The sequence below is a fragment of the Nematolebias whitei genome, chromosome 12 (genome assembly GCF_014905685.2).
Source record: "Nematolebias whitei isolate Nwh7 chromosome 12, NemWhi1, whole genome shotgun sequence".
Taxonomy (NCBI): Eukaryota; Metazoa; Chordata; class Actinopteri; order Cyprinodontiformes; family Rivulidae; genus Nematolebias; species Nematolebias whitei.
In genome coordinates, this window is record NC_056509.1 from 35,108,802 (window position 1) to 35,127,353 (window position 18,552).

General features: G+C 38.3%; 1 protein-coding gene across 1 annotated transcript in view; it reads right to left on the reverse strand.

Annotated features, from left to right (window-relative positions):
* Window positions 1–2,162: 2,162 nt before the first annotated feature.
* Window positions 2,163–18,552, reverse strand: part of adgb (androglobin) — a 48,789-nt gene continuing 32,399 nt past the window's right edge. Inside the window, exons 20-33 of the mRNA XM_037685155.1 lie at window positions 17,842–17,982; window positions 15,856–15,949; window positions 15,036–15,167; window positions 14,632–14,779; window positions 14,266–14,450; window positions 13,988–14,154; window positions 12,995–13,131; window positions 10,739–10,850; window positions 7,244–7,389; window positions 6,074–6,277; window positions 5,853–5,943; window positions 5,693–5,795; window positions 2,490–2,673; window positions 2,163–2,339 (exon numbers count right to left, since the gene is read on the reverse strand). Coding sequence (XP_037541083.1) covers window positions 2,163–2,339; window positions 2,490–2,673; window positions 5,693–5,795; window positions 5,853–5,943; window positions 6,074–6,277; window positions 7,244–7,389; window positions 10,739–10,850; window positions 12,995–13,131; window positions 13,988–14,154; window positions 14,266–14,450; window positions 14,632–14,779; window positions 15,036–15,167; window positions 15,856–15,949; window positions 17,842–17,982 — 2,021 coding nt within the window. The remainder of the gene's footprint in view (window positions 2,340–2,489; window positions 2,674–5,692; window positions 5,796–5,852; window positions 5,944–6,073; window positions 6,278–7,243; window positions 7,390–10,738; window positions 10,851–12,994; window positions 13,132–13,987; window positions 14,155–14,265; window positions 14,451–14,631; window positions 14,780–15,035; window positions 15,168–15,855; window positions 15,950–17,841; window positions 17,983–18,552) is intronic.

Sequence of the window (18,552 nt, forward strand, 5' to 3'; positions counted from 1 at the left end):
GTTTACATGTGTTTTGTGGACTTGGAGAAGGTATTCAACCGTGTTCCTTGGGGTACAATGTGGGTGCTGCTCTGCAAGTATGGGACTAGGGGTGTGTTGATACAGGCTGTTCAGTCCCTTTACATTTGATGTGAGAGTTTGAATCGTATTGCCGGCATTAAGTCGGACCCCTTAAGGGTGTGAGTTGGACTCTGCCAGGGCTAGCCATTGTCACTGATTCTGTTCATAACTTTTATGGACAGAATTCCTCGGTGCAATGAGGGGGCGGAACAAGTCCAGTTCGGTGGCCTCAGGACTCTATCTCTGCAATTTACGGATGGTGTGGTCTTGTTGCTGTCATCATGCCGTGATCTTCAGCTCTCAATGGGGCAGTTTGCAGAAGAGCGTGAAGTGGCTGAGATGAGAATCAGCATCTCCAAATCTGAGGCCATGGTCCTCATTCGGAAAAGGGTGGATTGTTCTCTTTGGGTCGAGGGTGACATTCTGCCTCAAGTGGAGGAGTTCAAGTATCTTGGGGTTTTCTTTACGAGAGAAGGAAGAATGGAGCATGAGACTGACGGACAGATTGGTGCAGCATCTGCAGTATTACGGACTCTGTGTTGGTCCATTGTAGTAAAGGAGCTGAGCTGTAAGACAAAGTTCTCTCTTTACCAGTCGGTCTTCGTTCCTACCCTCACCTACTGCCACATACTCTGGGTAGTGTTCAAAAGAACAAGGACGTGGATACAGGCGTTTGAAATGACTTTCCTCCACAGCGTAGCTAGAGATAGGGTGAGAAGTTCAGGTAACTGGGAGAGACTCACGAGTACAACTGCTGCTACTCCACATCAAGAGGAGCCAGTTGAGGTGGTTTAGGCATCTGGCAAATATGCTCCCTGGGTGCCTCCCTAGGGAGGAGCTTTGGGCATGTCCAACAGGGAGGAGACCTCGGTGAAGACCCAGGACACGCTGGACAGACTATGCCTCTTGGTTGGCCAGGGAACGCCCTGGAATCATCCAAGAAGAGGTGGCTGTGGAAAGAGATGTCTGAGCCTCCCTGCTCAAGCTGCAGCCCCCGCGATCTGACGTCAGAACAAGCGGAAGATGATGGATGAATGGATGGATGGATGGGGTCTACAAACTTGCTTCTAGCACATAAAAAAAGAAATACTTTGATTTTAATTTGTGATAAACTACAAAACTTGAATAATGTATAAAACTGTTTCTATCTACACTACTGCATATATGTAGAAACATCCTTTATATACACACACACACACATTGTATATATATATATATATATATATATATATATATACACACAGCAAATATCAAACTTACAGTAATTCATATATATTTATAACTCCAGCAGCTATTTCAAGACTGTACACACTTTACTTCCTATTTATGTATTTATTTTTATTTTATGTACCTCTTTTTTAACTGTACTCTATCACTTTACTCTTATATGTTGAGAATGGATAGATTCCAAGCATAATTTCATTGTACATGGTACAATGCCAGTAAAAGTTGTTTCTTTTTTCTTCTTCAACCAATAAAATATTTTCATATATAATATAATTTAATATAATATAGTCAAGTCAAATTTATTTATAAAGCACATTTAAAAACAACAGTTGTTACCAAAGTGCTGAACAATAAAATACAATGACAGGAATTAAAAGAAAAAACAAAATTTTATTCAAAACCATAAAAAAAAAAAACCCATAAAACTCAAAAGCATAAAATACTAAAACAACTTGCACTGGGTTAAAAGTGATTGAAAACAGATTTGTTTTTAAAGAGATTTAAAAACAGGATGTGAAAAGGCCTGTCTGATGGTGGTGGACAGATTGTTCCAGAGTTTAATATAATATAAAAGCTACAAAAGTGGGAGTTAAAGTTAACTGACCATTAAATAAATAATAAATGTGTTTTGAACTACAATCTAAATACACTTTTGAAACACGAGAACATATCTGATAAGAAAACCTTTTACAAACATCAAACACCATGTCTTTAAAGTTTAATGTCATGAAGGATAAGAAGCAACTCTGAAATCTGCAGTTTTGTTCTAGTGCTGTGTGATGAAGTACAAGTAATAATGCTGCAATTAATTTAGGATTCTTCAGTGTTAACGCAGATTTGTTGAGGTGAACAGAGACTGTCGCTGCCAATGAGCATCATTTCTTCTTCCCAGCACTCTTGGCATGTTTCTTGGGCTGCTTAGCGCCAGCTGAGGTGGGAGTTGTTTTTGGCTGGACCTCCTCCAGTGCTGCTTTCTCTTGTTCATTTTTCATGGATGCCATCTGACAGTTACTAAATGCTTTGCAAGCATCATATAATTTCTCACACTCGGCCTACAAGATAAGACAAAGAAAAAGAAGTGGCGGGGTGATGTCTAAGCAGTGGAAGAGGAAGCTGACTAATTCACTGTGATAGTCAAAACAACTCATTATGGTTCTCTTCTACAGACAGCTTCAGACAAAACGTGTATCTGTCTCACTGACCTGCATGTTCTCATACATCTCCAGCTGATGCCACATTAACCCCTGCTGTGCAGACATCTGTTTCTCATGGTGCTCCAGCACATTTTGACGGGCCAACCGGTAGGTCTGGATCTTTTCAAAGCGCTCCCTCTGCTGGACTTGCTCTCTGTGAGCATCCTTTAACTCTGGAAAATCCTTTTGGTGTCTAGATGTATGGACAAGAGTTTCATATATATACAAAGTATATATGTAGCATCTTAATTTACAAGTGAGTAGTAAATGATTGTTGTTATTTTAGAGCTCAGATAAAAACAAAAAAATTATCAAATCTGGTATAGCACTGATGAATAGTTTATCAAACCAAAAATTGTGAGTTAGATTTGACACAGGCTCTTTTTTTGATATAGGCAGAAAAAAAAAATTCAAAGATAAATGTTGATATAGGTGTTCCTATGCCTTATCTTGTATTCATAGTCGTGCTTTGAGAAGTTGATTTGAGTTTGGATGAGACTATTATATTTTATTATTCCACTGTCCTGTCTATAAGTTCCCATCTGATTTTAAAAAAAAGTTAAACGTAATAATATGCCAACAAGATCGTGCTTTATTTGTCACACGGCATAAGGAGTGGTCATGAATGACTGTAGATTTCATACTGATGGGTTTAAGTTGTGTTTCTGTACTTTAGCTTAGCTTTTATTTGTTTTTTGTTTTTTATTCTCTTATACATGTATTTGATTCATTTTTACTGTTGTAGTTTAACACTTTGTTCATCTCAGTAAAGCAATTTCGTTAACTACATTTCTTAAATGTAGTACAAAACTGACAAAGACTGTGTATAACCATAAGAGTCCAATCCCGACTGAAGGTGAGGCTGTGCAGATATGTTTGCACTGTGATGAACTGAATACATGGAAGTATGATGCTAAATAAGTGGAAGCCTGGGAACCAAGAGCTTGCTCATGCAGTCACAGGCTGCAGCCTTTCTTTTGCAAATGACGTGTTTCTAATATTGATGAGAACAAAAATTAACACAATTAGATACAACCATATGCGTCTAACTTTCAATAATGTAGATCCCATTTCTCAATCTCTTTGCATTTCAAACATATGCAGCTGAAGTACCTAAGTATTAGAAATGATTAGGCCTGTCACGATAAACAATAAATCAATTAATCGCATGATAAATGAAAATATTCGACCTCATTTTCATTTATCGGCTTTATCGTTTCTTTGTGTCTCTCTCTTTGTACTGAAGACACTGGATGACAAAAGGCTCAACTCCAGTGCTCTTCATTGACCCCTCCCTTTCTCTTTTCTCTTTAAAATCCATTTTAACGATCCAAAATTGTGTTTTTGGATCGTTAAAAGCAGCTAAGCTGAGAAGCTAAGCTACAAGCTAAGCTAACAGGCCGACCTCAGGAAAAAAACCTCCGTCTTGTCGAAGCTCCAAAATTCACGGTTGAAACCCGTGCCTTGTGTAAAAAGTTGCTTTTCTCTGCAAAAAGAAGATGAGAACGTATTTACTGATTTTTTTATTAAAAGCTTTGTATGAAAAGTTATAACGAGCTCAAACCACACCTAGAGTCTGCTATTATGAGAACCAAAAAGAGACAGCCCATGTCACGTCAAGGGGCTTCCCTCCCATTTTTCTTAAAGAGACACTGCTCACTATCCATCCTCCGGTTCAAACAGTCTTATACTGCCATCCAGTGGTCGAAAAAAGGTACTACATGCAAAACAAATTAACAAACAAACTCATTTCTTCTTAAACAATATTATTGTTTATCAGAATAATTTCTGAGACAGTTAATTGCCCAGCGAAATTTGTTATTGTGACAGGCCTAGAAATGATTGTTACAAAGTGCAGCAAAGACAGGGAAAGTCCATGTCTTCTTCTTTGCAGGGGGATGTGTGGTGAGGCTACATTAGTAAACTTATAGATCCCCATTCACTGAATAAAGAAATAAGTGTGAAGTCCTGGATACTGTATGTGCTTTATAGAAAAAAAGTCTGGGAACACCTTGTGAAGTGTACATGCTGAAGAGCTGACAGTCTAAATACTAAATGTCATTGATTGCTTCCTATTAGCTGACACTGATGAAGAGTAAGGTCAGTGAAGGTGATGATGGAGTTCATTTGGTTAATGAGCACTGCCCACATTCATCCTCTGTGACCACATGTAAAGGTGTGGACAAAAGATGTAAAGACAGCATCAGTATGTGTAAGTGTGTGTGTATACAATTATGGATATATTTGTAGAAAGGGGCCCTTTTGAGAAAGAAGTACAATCCAGACTAATCCAATAGCTCTAATAGACTACTCCTGAGGATCTCTGATTATGTTCAAATTGCGGGCCGCAGTGACGTCAATCATTAGGAGCTTGACATAAACACACGTGTGAGACCTCACACACATTCACACAATAGGAGAGGATGAAGAGGTGATGGGAAGGGGCCACATCTCATTGGAACAACCAGCTCAATGGGGCCTTGAAATAGCTCTCTAATTAACAGAACCAAATCTCACTTCATTTATCCTGGAAAGAGATGGACAGGGGGAGAGATGGAGGGAGGGAATGTGAGATGGCATGAGGGAGACCGGAGAAGCAGGTGGAACTGTGGAGGAAGACCGTTCCTTCTAAAATTTGACAAAGTTTAATGTTGGCACGCAGTTTACACAAACAGAAGGTCAGGAGCATGTTTGACCCTAAAAATGTGCATTGATTTTAAAGTTATTTCAAAACTAAGCTAAAGACAGAGTCATCTTCATGTTGAGGAACTCATAACTGTAGTTTGAAACCATATTTAGTCTTGTCAGCTTTGCCAGCATAAATACGCCAGCCTTACCTTGTGTTAATATGTGCGGTATCATTCTAAAGTTAGTACTATGCTTGCCTTCTAAAACACTTTGCCCTTTTAAATTAGAAAATATCAGAAAAGAAGGCAAAGAAAATAATTATACTGTCTATTCATGAGATATATATATTTTTTTTAACAATTCTGGATTATATTTAGTTGTTGACCTTTCACCACAAGAATGTATTTGCATGTTGTTATACGCTGAGCAGAGAGGCACAAAACCAGCAGTGGTGCTGGCTCTTGTTTCATTACCTTTTTAACATTATACCCAGTCTGTCTTCCCCAGCAACAGCATCAGCAGAAACTACAGATGGGAGGGGACAATAAAGAATGGAAAAGGCTGTTTTAAAGCCAGTAGCAAACCTGATGAGGTGACTGTAGTCTGCGTGAGGAGAGGAACAGGAGGTTCCACCCAGTTTTTCTATGGATGGACTGAGATGGGTATCTGGATCAGATCTGGATGGAGCTGTGACAGAAATGAGAATTGCATGTGACAAGAGAGAAAAGGCAAAGAAGCGTAAACCTGTTTGTGTGTTTTTGGTTTCACCTGAAGCAGCTCCATCGTTTTCTTTACATTTAACTGGGTTAATAAACTGAAGTCGGGACTGTAAAGCCTAAAAAAGAGCAAAATAAATCAGTAGTGTGCTGTATGTTTGATTATAAATGTCTTAATCGTTTGCAGTTTGCTTCAGCTTGTGGAAATAGGAAATATATTGATTGCTCTTTTTATTTCGTCTGGGATACCTTGCCACACCGTCCTGGCTCGACCATTTCCCAGGCATTTTTGATGCTTTTAATCTGGTCTATTCGCTCCGTGTCCCTCTTCACCTCAATGCTCTCTGCTTTGCTCTTCTCAGTGACGATACGCAGCGTCCAGTTGGGCTTAATCAGGTCTATGCTCTGCACAAACCCACACAAAATAAAGGTCACGTTCGCATGGACAAATATCTGAACAGAAGGTCATTGTTCCACAACTTATAAGATTTTTAATGAGCCTCTGAGTTTGGCAAACAATTAGCTGTTCCATTCTTTAGGTCTAAGTGTTCTGTATTAATATGTCATGAATACAAAATCTTTTTTTTGTCTTTAAAGATCTTGCTTTTTCACCTACATCAAATTTTTTTCTGCCACCATAAAGCATATTTCATATAAAAATTGAAGGTAACCAGTATTTTTAAAAGCCGTCTTTGCAAATGTCACAGTAGATGTGTAGCGTGACTGTTATAAAAGGCACTTAACGTGGATCAGATCAGTCAAGCGGCACTGGCTCAGTTTATTAAACCAATACCATTATTCACAAAATTACAAGATTATAGTGTGTGAGGGTGGAAGTGTTTCTTGTAAAATCACATAATTAGGTCAGCCTAGCAGATTTGATTCTTTATCTCCGCATCAAATTCAGCTAAAAGCAGAGCCAAGTAAATGTATAAATGGAGACATGTCTGATAAAACGACAAACATTACAAAGAGGAGTAAAGAATTAAGATTCACACTGAACCCTCAGTGACTAGTTTTCTTATAAACATACATTTTCATAGACTCACATGAAAAGTGACACCTAGTCTCAACCAAGGGTACTGCCACTACCATTTTAGATTACATAAACACTGAACTGCTTTCAGGTGAGGATATGATGAACTTCTAGTTCCATGTGACCTTGATAAAATCTCATAGATGGCATTATGATACTTTATAGTGCAATTACACAAGATAATCTAGTCAATATTAAGAAATGTGTGTAGCAAATAGGTAAAATAAAGTAACCATTTTTAAACTTTTGCTTAGTTGACACAAAAAGTAATCTCTCTGCTTACATTTAAAAAGATGTACAAACATAAGAGTACTTCTGACAAACAACTGACAGTGTTGTAGTGGTTTACCGTTGTCTGTCACATTGTTGGCATCATTCCTTACCATTTCCTGCCTGGGACCAGATTTGGAGGTGGCAGATGTCCTTCCCTTCTCTTTGTCACTTTCTCCTTTTCTGTTGGTTTTGTGTGTGTCAGACTTGTTTCCATATTGTTTCCACTTGTTTAATGTGTTAGTTGCAGAGGAAGACACTACAATGGGGGCAGACAGTAAGAAGACATTTTGGATGGTAATCGAAGTAATGTTCTGAGTATTTAAAAAATGGACATTTCATGCAAGTTCTGATAAAGCAAAAATCATCAGATATATTTCCTTCAACTCAATTTCTAAAAAGTCTGACACACTGTAATAAATATAGGTAGTGTAAAATAATGTAAAGATTTGCAATATTACTGGTAGAAATGGAAAAAGGAAAAAAGTGCAGTAGGGCAGCACGGTGGTGAGGTTGGTAGAGCTGCCGCCTCTCAGCGTGCAGGTCACCCGGTTTCAAATCCCGGCCGGAGTCTTTCTGAGTGGAGTTTGCATGTTCTCTCTGTGTATGCATGGGTTTGGTGCTCCGGTTTCCTCCCACAGACCAAAAACATGCATGCTAGGCTGATTGGTAACTCTAAATTGTCCCTATAGGTGTGAGTGAGAGAGGGAATGGTTGTCTCGTTTGTCTCTGTGATGGACTGGAGACTTGTCCATGGTGTAACCGCCTCTTGATGACTGGACATGGGCACCAGTGACCCCCCAGCGACCCGAAAAGGAAGAAGCGGGTAAAGATAATGGATGGATGGATGAAAAAATGCAAAAGAGTTTCATGTATTACAAGAAAATATGACTTTGTTTAAACTATAGTGTGTGTGTGTGTGTGGGGGGGTGCATGTAACAAAGTGAAACAGGTTTTACAAGCACTGTATCTTGAGTTTCTTTTTGTTTTCACTGCACACTGTGGAGAGCATCCTGTGCTCGAGCATCAACGTGTGGCATGGAGGCTGCACAGCTGCAGAAAGAAAAGCTTTGCAGAGAGTGGTGAAGGCTGCACAGAAATCTGTCGGAATCAGCCTCCCCACCATCACAGACATCTACAGCTCCAGATGCAGGAAGAGGGCCACCTGCATCATGAAGGACCCCACTCACCCAGCACACACACTTTTTGCCCCACTCCCCTCAGGAAGGCGGTTAAGGAGCATTAAATGTAGAACCACTAGACTGAGGAACAGCTTCTACCCTGAGGCTGTTAGACTCATGAATCTCTAACTAGAATAATCACTGTGAAAAACCATATCATGTTGCTGCTGATCTGTTTCATGTTGCTGCTGATCTGTTTCAATGTTGATGTGTTCATGCGTGCACATCTGCTCACAGACTCATGTTCTTGTTTGTGTTGATTTTCAATGTTTTTATGTTATGAGTGCTTAGTGTATATTTAGTTGATGTTTTTCTTAGTTCATATCTTAGATGTCATTACTGTTTTTCTTATACATTTTATTGTTGGATGTAACTGGGACCCTGTGTACATAATTTCGCTCCACCACATGTACCACATGAGGTGCGAATGACAATAAAGAAACTCTGACACTGACATGAGGCAGGAAATCACGTCAGCGATACAAGCTTAATGTTTTTGTTTGCTTGTTTGTCTGTTTGTTTGCAGTTTTATTGTTTTAAACAAGTCAGTCATCACTTTTGAATAAAAAAAATCTAGAACAGTTTTTATTTTTTTATTTTTTTTATTTAAAACAAATGTAAACATTTTCATATTATTATTATTATCTTTTTTTTTTTTCTTACTGAGCGGTTCTTCTTGTGAATAATTGTTTTTTTCTCCAACAGAGAAAAATTATTATTTTTCATCTATATATATTTTTTTGCTTAGGGAAAATCAACAATAACGTACTTCATTTGTAATACGCACTTTGTTCATTGCTAAAAATAAGTAAATGAAAAGCAAGTTTGTATATTCTACTTCATACAACTAAAGCTCCCATGTCGTTGAGAAGAAACAGATCTAGGTGTTGTGCACGGACTTGTGTGCTAGATGGCACTGTTGCACTTTAAAGCTGAAACTAATTTCCCAGCTCAGATGAAGTGAGTTACTTCAACAATAGGACAAGATAATCTCCCTGTCAATCTCTTGAAGCTCTTCAGTAGATACTTATTGAGTTACTCTGATAAGATATACAGAAATATGTCCAAGCTGTATCTAAACATCAATCTGTACTTTTGTAATTTAGAGTTAAGAGCTGGAAAGGCTGCCAAACATAAATAAAATATATTTTAAAAAGCTGTTTCTTTTAGTAAAAGGCTTCAAACTAAAGTTTAGTCACAAATAAAGTAAAATTGCCAAGGTTGTGCTCAAGGGCATTAACATTACTGCCACACGTTGTATAAAGAGCTGCAGCTGAAACTGGGATGTGCTTTTATTAAACACATGTGCTGTGGAGTATTTTGTTTGTAGTTTGTTAAACAGCTTGTAAAACAGATTTCAAATCTTGGCTACATGTGAATCTGTGTTGCATGTAGGGAGCATGATGAAGGCCACAGTCCCACCACTGAGACAGTATTAATGTGGGTGAAATGAATTCACTCTTCTGGCAGCAGATTTCCCTGGGCGCCAAGGGGGCAAGAGCCAACTTCATTTGACATCCCGTTGACCCATTTTTACCAAATTATTTGGAACTAAAAGGAATTGGGTGTGAACACTGACCCTTTCATAATAACATTTCCAAACAAGAATATCACACTAGGAATATCACATTGCAAATGTAAGATGGATAGTATTTCTAGGGCAGCAACTAATCCTCAGTGTTCATCTTGCTCATGACTAATCGGTACGTTTCATGGCATGCAAACTGGATGTATAAATCCTGGCACAGTTGTCCGGAGGAACAAAAGAGTGTGAGAATCCAATGACAGCAGACTGGCCTCTCTCTCCAGGCAGTCATGCAAACTGCTCCCTATGCAGTGTCTCTGTTAAATCAAAGCATCATTCACCCCTGCAGTTTTTCATTCAGCCCCTTCATATAGTTATTACGCTTAAAGAAAAAAAAATAAAGCTACGACGTTTCAATTGATATCGTTAGTGCAGCATGATTAAAGTGAAAGTGCATAGAGGGTGACAGAGGACAGGATTACTGCCACAGCCAGTGACTAGTGGCAAAGGGAAATTACACTCTGATCTGTAAAAGCAGCTGTATTCATTTGGCTTTTATTAGGCTGGTGATTACAAGCCTCTGGCTATCACAAACAGATGATGAACTGAGCCTCTCACATGGCTTCCTGAGTATTACACACATTCAAATTAGACAGCAAAAAATAAACAAATAAATGAAACATACAAGAACTAGCATATTAGGAAAATTACAACATAAGGCTCAAATGCTGACTATTATTAAATGCAAAGGGCAGATATGTATGTATTTAAGGCAACCTAAATCATCTTTAATTTAGACTAACATGCTCAGATCATGATATTTCTTTGGCAGTGACTAGGTTTAAAAGACTAAAAATGTCTGACAGTTTGATGTGGCATGATGTCTTGTGTACAGTATTCACCTGTCACTTCATTCTTCTTCATGCCATCGACAATAGGGGCAAAAGTCATCTGAGGTTCATCCAAATTCCAGCTTTTATACAGTACTTCTGTCTGCACCACATACTTGTGATCCTGTAAAACACAATTAAGTACGTTTATATCACACAATAAGCACACTTAAAAATATAGTCAACGAATGCACAGTACAAAAAGATCTATACATGAATGTATAATACAACCACATAAACATAAAGATACATTTTATGAATAACTTATTGTGAGTATACAGGTGTAAACCACAAGGATGCTTGAGAAAGAAAGGGCAGTCTTAAAAAATTATTTCATGTTAGCTCTTTTTGATGAGCAAAAGAAAACAAGAAGCAAAGGCCTTCTTAGTCAAGATTACATCACAGATGAAACCTACATGTATGACGTTGAGCAAGAAAAACTTTACACCGAATTATAAAACATTTCCAAAAGAAAAAAATAAATTGGGATGCACAGGGAGACACATAGGATGCAGCAAAATAAATAAATAAATGTAGCTCTATCTGGTCAAATGACATTTTTAATACTTGAACTGACAACCTCTCTGATCTGAACATGAGCCGTATTCTGTTATTAGACGTCTGTGCTAATTGTCCATAACAAACACCGTGTTAGAACATAAGAATGTCCAACGGTGCTGAGCTGTGGCTGCAAGGTTGAAGGATGCTTACAAGCTAAAAAAAAAAGGAGTCCTATTGAATGTTGTTTTTTGGTAGGACTCCAGAGGCAGCTGACGGGTATCAGCAGGCTAAGCAGGCTGCAGCCCCATTGCTGAGGCAAAAGCTTAGATGTGAAATGTTTGGTGAAGATTCTTGATCACCTCTAGAAGATCCTGGCAAACCATCAGGAGGCTGAGGCAGGGAAAGCAGCACTTGAACCAACACTGTGTACAGTGGAGTTGACTTCAATCAGTGATGTAATCGGAAGTACTATTTTGAGAACCTTCTCAGTCCCACCAGCATGTCTTTCATGGAGGATGTTGAGTGAGGGGGGCTTTGGGGATGGTCTGTCCAAAACTGAGGCTGAGGTCACAGAGGTAGTTAAAGAGCTCTGTGGTGGCAGGGCTCTACAGATGGACCAGATCTGTGCAGAGTTCTTCAAGGACCTGGATGTTGCTGGGCTGTCACAGTTGACACACCTTTGCAACATTACAAGGACATCAGAGACAGTGCCACTGGGGTGATAGCCCCCTTTACAAGATAGGGGACCGGAGGGTTTGTACAGTTACAGGGGAATCACACTCCTCAGCCTCCTCAGCCTGTGAAAACACGTAATAACTTTACCTACTGATGCTTTTTTCTCCTGTTTATCAAGTCAAGTCAAGGTTCTTTACTGTCATTCGCACTACATGTGGTACATGTGGTGGAACGAAATTGTGTACACGGTCCCAGTTACATCCAACAAAAGTATAAATTGTAAAGAAAAAATGTAGTAAGATCTTAAGATATAAACTAAGATATGCACTAAAACTAAAAATACAAATAGTACAAAAACAATACGCCAATACTCCCTTATAAATAAATTATTATAGATATACAATATATAAATAAGTATTTATAAATATTTATGTTTAACATCAATTACATACAAGTGTTTACAACTAATCCTTTTTCAATGAGCATTACTATGTATCGTATGCTTCTGTGTAAAAAAAAAAAAAACAACAGCTATGCTCTTAACAAGTAACCCTTTGCTCTAAGCCTTGACTGATACAAATTTTATATTAATAATGTATTTTTATAATAATTTTCTAAAATGATCTGTTACTACAAATGAGGTTTTTCTATTTTCTTAATCCACTGCTAAGTCGAAACTGTCACCACCAGGTATTTGAAACATACACATTTAGTTAAATGCATGTAAACCTATGAATATACAGACTACTTGTTGAACTGTGACAACACCTCTGGTAAACAGGTGTGTTTTCAGACTATAATTCTTGCACATTTTACTCCCCATGGCAACTACCGATAAGCCACACAGAGTAACAACAAGAAACATCCCAACAAATTCTGCTGCTCTTCTTTTTCTCAGATTTTTCAGTGTGAATGTGTGTGGGTGAAAACTAATTTATGCTCTTGCGTATGTGCCTACAATCAAGGCCTTATCTGGCAGGGGGGGGTGGGGATCAAGGATAAGGACAGACAGCAACCAAGTGGGTAAGAAAGGCAGGAAGGGAAAGTGAGATGTGCATGAAAGTGAAACCAGTTTGGTGTTACCAGTGATACCATCGTTGGTGTGGGAGTCTGGTTCTGGTCAGATGAGGAGTCTGATTGTACAACTGTACGTTCTGCCGTATTTCTTTGCTGGGGTGCATCCTTGGTAGAGGATTCAATCTGTTTCTTCTCTTCTGTGCAACTGGGCTCTGTAACAGAAAGCATCTTCACTTTAGTTGATATTTTGGAATAGACCGCTGCTCAGGATTTTATTTCTTGATGTGATGCCCTCATTTTTCAATTTTAGCCTCTTACTGTATATATAACTTGCGTTCAGTCAGCTTAATAGGTAAAAATTGTGTGCTGCATGCCAATATTTACCTTTTCTAGAAAATATCAAAACACAAACTTTATGTGTTGTGCTTATTGATTCAACAAATGTCATCTTATAGATGATGCAAAAGCCAAGACTAAAGTCTTGCTGAGAAAAAAACAACAACTTTTTTTACACAAAATTATGAACTATTGCTTCTGTTTATGGTGTATAATATGAAAATTTGAACTGTAAAGGTTCTAATATGGGGTGGCTGTGGCTGAATGGTTAGAGCAGTCATCCTCCAATACGAGAGTAGGGGGTTCGATTCCACCAGCAGTTACATGTGCCAGTGTCCCTGGGAAAGACGCTGAACCCCTAAATGCCTCCAATGTGTGTCCCAAGGTTTATCCTAGGATCTTGTGAAATTTATAATATATTCTCAGCCTAGTTGGTGTAGTTGTTTTTAGTTGTTGTTGTTTTTTTTGCAAAAACAAACAAAAAAATCTTAAAACAAGATTTTGAATTTGAAATAAACAGTCTGATAATGGTGATAATGATAAAATGGTTCTTTTATTAAATTTAAAATTAGCATTCAAGTGTTAAGTTGAATCTTAAACTGAGGTAAGATTGTGAAACAACATGTAATCAACGTGCTACTTTTTTTGCACATAAACAAAACCTTTATTCACTCTTTATTTTTTTAAATAATGAATAATGAGTTACTTTAGCAAGTTTACAGAACTGGTAACCTTTGTTGGCAAGGAAGTAGAAGACAGGAAGTATGACAGAACCCTTCCCAGTGCTGCCAGCCACTTCTTTCTCCTGGTCCAGAACAGACAGGCGTATTATAACATTTGGGTTGGAAGTTTCAAACTGAATTGTTACCATGTTGTCTGTGGCCACCTGAACACAGCAACTGTAGAAAGGTTTCAGAAGGTCTTATTATTCTTACAATATCAAATGTATACTGTGCTTGTGTCTTCGCATGATTTTTAATAAATGTTATTTGTTGCGATCATTCTCTCACCGGCATATAACATTTTTGTCATTTGGAACGTAATAATCCCGGACTTCCGTCACAGAGAATGCATTAAGAGGAGCTTCACGAGACAGTTTTGGAAGTTCGTTTGTGCCGATCAACCGCATCCTCCACTTGGCACCACCAGAGGGTATTTCATGAGTGAAAGCCTCTGCTACAAAAGTATAACCACGCTGTGACAAAAACACAGACAAAACATCTAATTTTAGATGTGTGTAAGACTAATGTAAACCAGGAAAAGTAAGTCAATTTTTATTTAACGTTCATTTAGTGCAATAAAATAACAGTTAACAAATTTGTTTAAAAAACTGCCATTTCTAAAATGCATGTGAAGGACAGTTCATATTTACAGACCTCATTGGGTTGATACACACAGGGTGCCAGTCTGAGCACGTTCACCTCCTCTCCTGTATCATTGTTTATGACATGCAGCAGACAATTGGGGATGGAGGAGTAAACTTTGGGCATCAGCATCATCTCCGTAGGAACAAGGAACACCTCTCTATACAAATAACCAAAACATAGAGAGATGAACTTTCAGTTGTCAGAAGTTTAAGTTAAAAGATTACATTTCTAATTCAAAAAGTTTCCAAGCACAAATGAAAGCAGGCAATGCTGCAGAGAAACAACAAAATGGCTTTTTTTTTAAATAAGAAGGCACCTTGGGATAATTGCAGTATGTCATGTGTAAACGAGAAACATTGATAAGACATGTGTTTTATTGACGAGACTAACTTTAAAACTGCGTAATGTCTAACCTAAAGAGCAACACCCAGGAGCTGGGTGAGTCTTGGAGAGAGACGGAGTAATCAGCAAAGATGATTTTGTTCCATTCATCCTGTAAACAATGGCCAAGTTTGTCTGTCGTCCTCGAACTGTTAATGATGAACCTGAGCAGAAAACAGAGAGCAAACAGCATTTTTAAAATTTTAATTTAAATCATGTACATAATATAAACAGCAAAACAAAACAAGTTACTTAATGCCAATTTAGAACAAACCTCCACACCTTTTAAGGCGAATGATGTTAAATACACATTAAAAATTATTATTATTATTTATAAAATAACTCAATGGCAGAGAGGAGATGCACTTTGCCTCTCATGAAGTGGACATGTCTCTCAGTTTAGACGCTCAAAGGATGTGCAACACCCAACAAACACCTCACGTTGCCCTCTATACACACGCTGACTGAGCTTTCGACCAGTGTTCATGCGCAAACATACTTCCCCAGGCAGCGGGTCATTCGGCAGACGCCACTAGCTGATTGGAACGGGGAGAGTATAAACAGCAGATGGTACCACTGGGAAAAGATGGGAGCACAATGTGGAAAATGCTCCCTGCGTAGCCCCAACAGGCTGTCACAACCAGGAGAGGGAGCAGACTCTGAGCATGCAGTGCATCAGAAAGGCTACGTGCATGTCATACAGGAGCAAAGTAAGACTGCTCTCGTATTCCCCCAAATAATAACCTTTATGTTACAAAATATATGCAGCGTGAGGTCAACAGCTTAGGTGTATAAGATGGTATTATTTTGAACATTAAAGTAGCATACATTATAACAACAGTCATTGTTTACCGTAGCAAGACGGCAGCATGTTTATCTGCATCCGATTCGATCTTTGGCCACATGTCTGAAAGGATCTCAAAAGCTCTAAGGTTCTCCTCCGTTCCTGGATCACATGAGCGCACAAACAAATACAGAAACACAACGACTAGTAGAAAATAAAAGGTAATTCATGGAGCTGCCAAACACAAAAATATATTTCTACATGAGCTGTCAGGGTGAGATGTTTTAATAGCAACATGCAGTATCACCTTCATTTTATCTGATTTTTGTGTGAAGGTTTATGGTTTATTTTCTGATTGCTGGTTGTGTGTGTGTGTTTTGTAGAGCTGTCATTTCTAACCCGGGCCCGAAGTCCAGCCTAGCCCAAATTCGGGTCGGGCCGGGCCATAATAATGTGCTGGATGGGCGGAATGATTCAGTGTCGGGCTTTTGATGGTGTCAGCGGACGCGCGTGGCTGGCGATCCAATTATATGGCAACATGGCTTGTTTTGGACCTGTAATTACTGTTTATTCGTCGGGTCTGGTGGGGTTCGGAAATGATGGCTACGGGCTGGGGCCGGGTCGGGTCAGATTTTTTTGGGCCCGAATGCAACTCTAATGCTTTGTGAAAACTCACTGTAATGCCACTTGGTTGTGGATATGTACTATCCATGATGCTGATCTCATGCTGCAGATTATTTCATGTTGCTGTGTTCATCCATCCTCATCTGCTCACACAGACTCACGTTAGTGCTGCTGTTGTTTTTGGCGCATTGTTTTTGTACTATTAGTGCTTAGTGTATTCTTAGTTTAGTAAATGTAGTATATTCTTAGTTCATGTCTTAGATCTTACTACTGCTTTTTTGGGGTTTTTTACAATTTGTATTTTTGTTGAATGTAACTGGGACCCTATGTACACAGTTTTGTTCCACCTCATGTACCACATGTGATGTGAATGACAATAAAAATCCTTGACTCCTTGTGCTTTTGATTTTCCAAGCCATGCCATGTTTTCTACAATTACCCATTTGAGTTTTAAATCTTGATTTTTCTTTTCTATTTTTAGCTACCAGTATTTTAAATAGGAACTATGAAGATGTTGTTTCTAATCTACAAGTGTTTTCCTGCTATTAATGTAAGCGCCACTCTGTAAGGTGCACTTAGTGCTTTGAGAAGTCAATAACTTGAAACTGTGGAAAATAACTCTGACAACCTTTTTATAGATTCACGAATGAGTGTGTAGGTCGGATCACCTCTTGCTAACAGCGCATATACACACTAGCAGTAACGAAAGCAGATGCGTTCTGTAAAATGCTCATGCCTTGTTGAAATTTAAAAAGAGGCAACATCTCAAAAATACAACTGGTGTTTTGTTTTGACACTATCTTGTGTTGTGCCTGGAGTTGCCACAGCTAGCCTCAGGCGACAGGAATAAATAGGAATGTCACACACTGTGTTTCCTCAGGAACTAACTGCAGCAGGATGCACCTTCATACATATTTTTAAGAAAAAATGTATGAATAGATTTACATTTAAAAAAAAAATACTTAGCTTCATGTTGTAATTCAGTTGTTATATATTTTCTGTAATCTATCCATTGCATCAGCGATCTCTCTATTTTTATCCTGTCCCAAATGAAAGGTTTGCTTGAAGACGCAGAAACGTCATGTGCATAAAAGCAATCATGCTTTTTCTTTAGCTGTTTATCATCTTTAAGACCACCTTTCATTTTTTTATGGTGCATTAGAGTGGGTGTCTCATCAGTACTTATGCTTCTGCTCTGAAGCTCAATATAATAATCAATAATTATGTGTCTTGATTAAATATCCCAATCAAACAAGAAGCAGAAAGCATTTTCTGTACATGATAAATGCTTTCAGATGCTAAATCATGAGCAGATGAAACAAAGAGAGAAGTAGAACTTCTTAAGTCAAATTGAGTACTGTTACTATTCATATCATATATTCGATTAAAGCTTCTTGAAATAACACATGCTACATATGTTGTATGTTTACCAGGTTTTGAAGCATTAAGGATCTCTCGCACCATAGACCCTTTGAATCCAGCCTGCAGAATAGTTGCTGCATGAACCTCCTCGTCTGTTGGCTGCCTGTTGCTCCAGATTTCTGCCGATTCTGAATCTGTATCTATTTCTACTAAAACCACAGACAAAATAAAACAAATTTGTGGTCATAACATTGAAACAGTAAAATATCAATGAAAGATAGTTTTAAAACAAGAATAAAAACTAAGGGACATTGCTTTAATTAAACTCAGAACTAAATGCTATACAGTAGTCCCTCGCTACTTCGCGGTTTTTCAAAGTAAGACTGGACATGACACACAATTGGTTGATTGATGGATGAGCCGCACGATCGGCATTGAATTTTTATTTAAAATAAATTATTCTAAATTATTTAGCACCTGCTGCACCTTTGTGCAGCCCACAACAGGAGAAACTTCCTCCTGCAGCGTGTCATATCTCCATTCTGCAGCGGAGAAGTGAGCGTGGCAAAAGGCGCTGGCAGAAAACAGCCAGAGGCAGAGAGATGATTTCAAGACATGCTGAGCATTTAGTTTAGAATCATTGTTTAGAATATTGCAAGTCTGTATATATATATATATACACACACACACACACACACACACACACACACACATATATATATACACATATACATACATACATATATATATACATACATACATACATACATATATATATA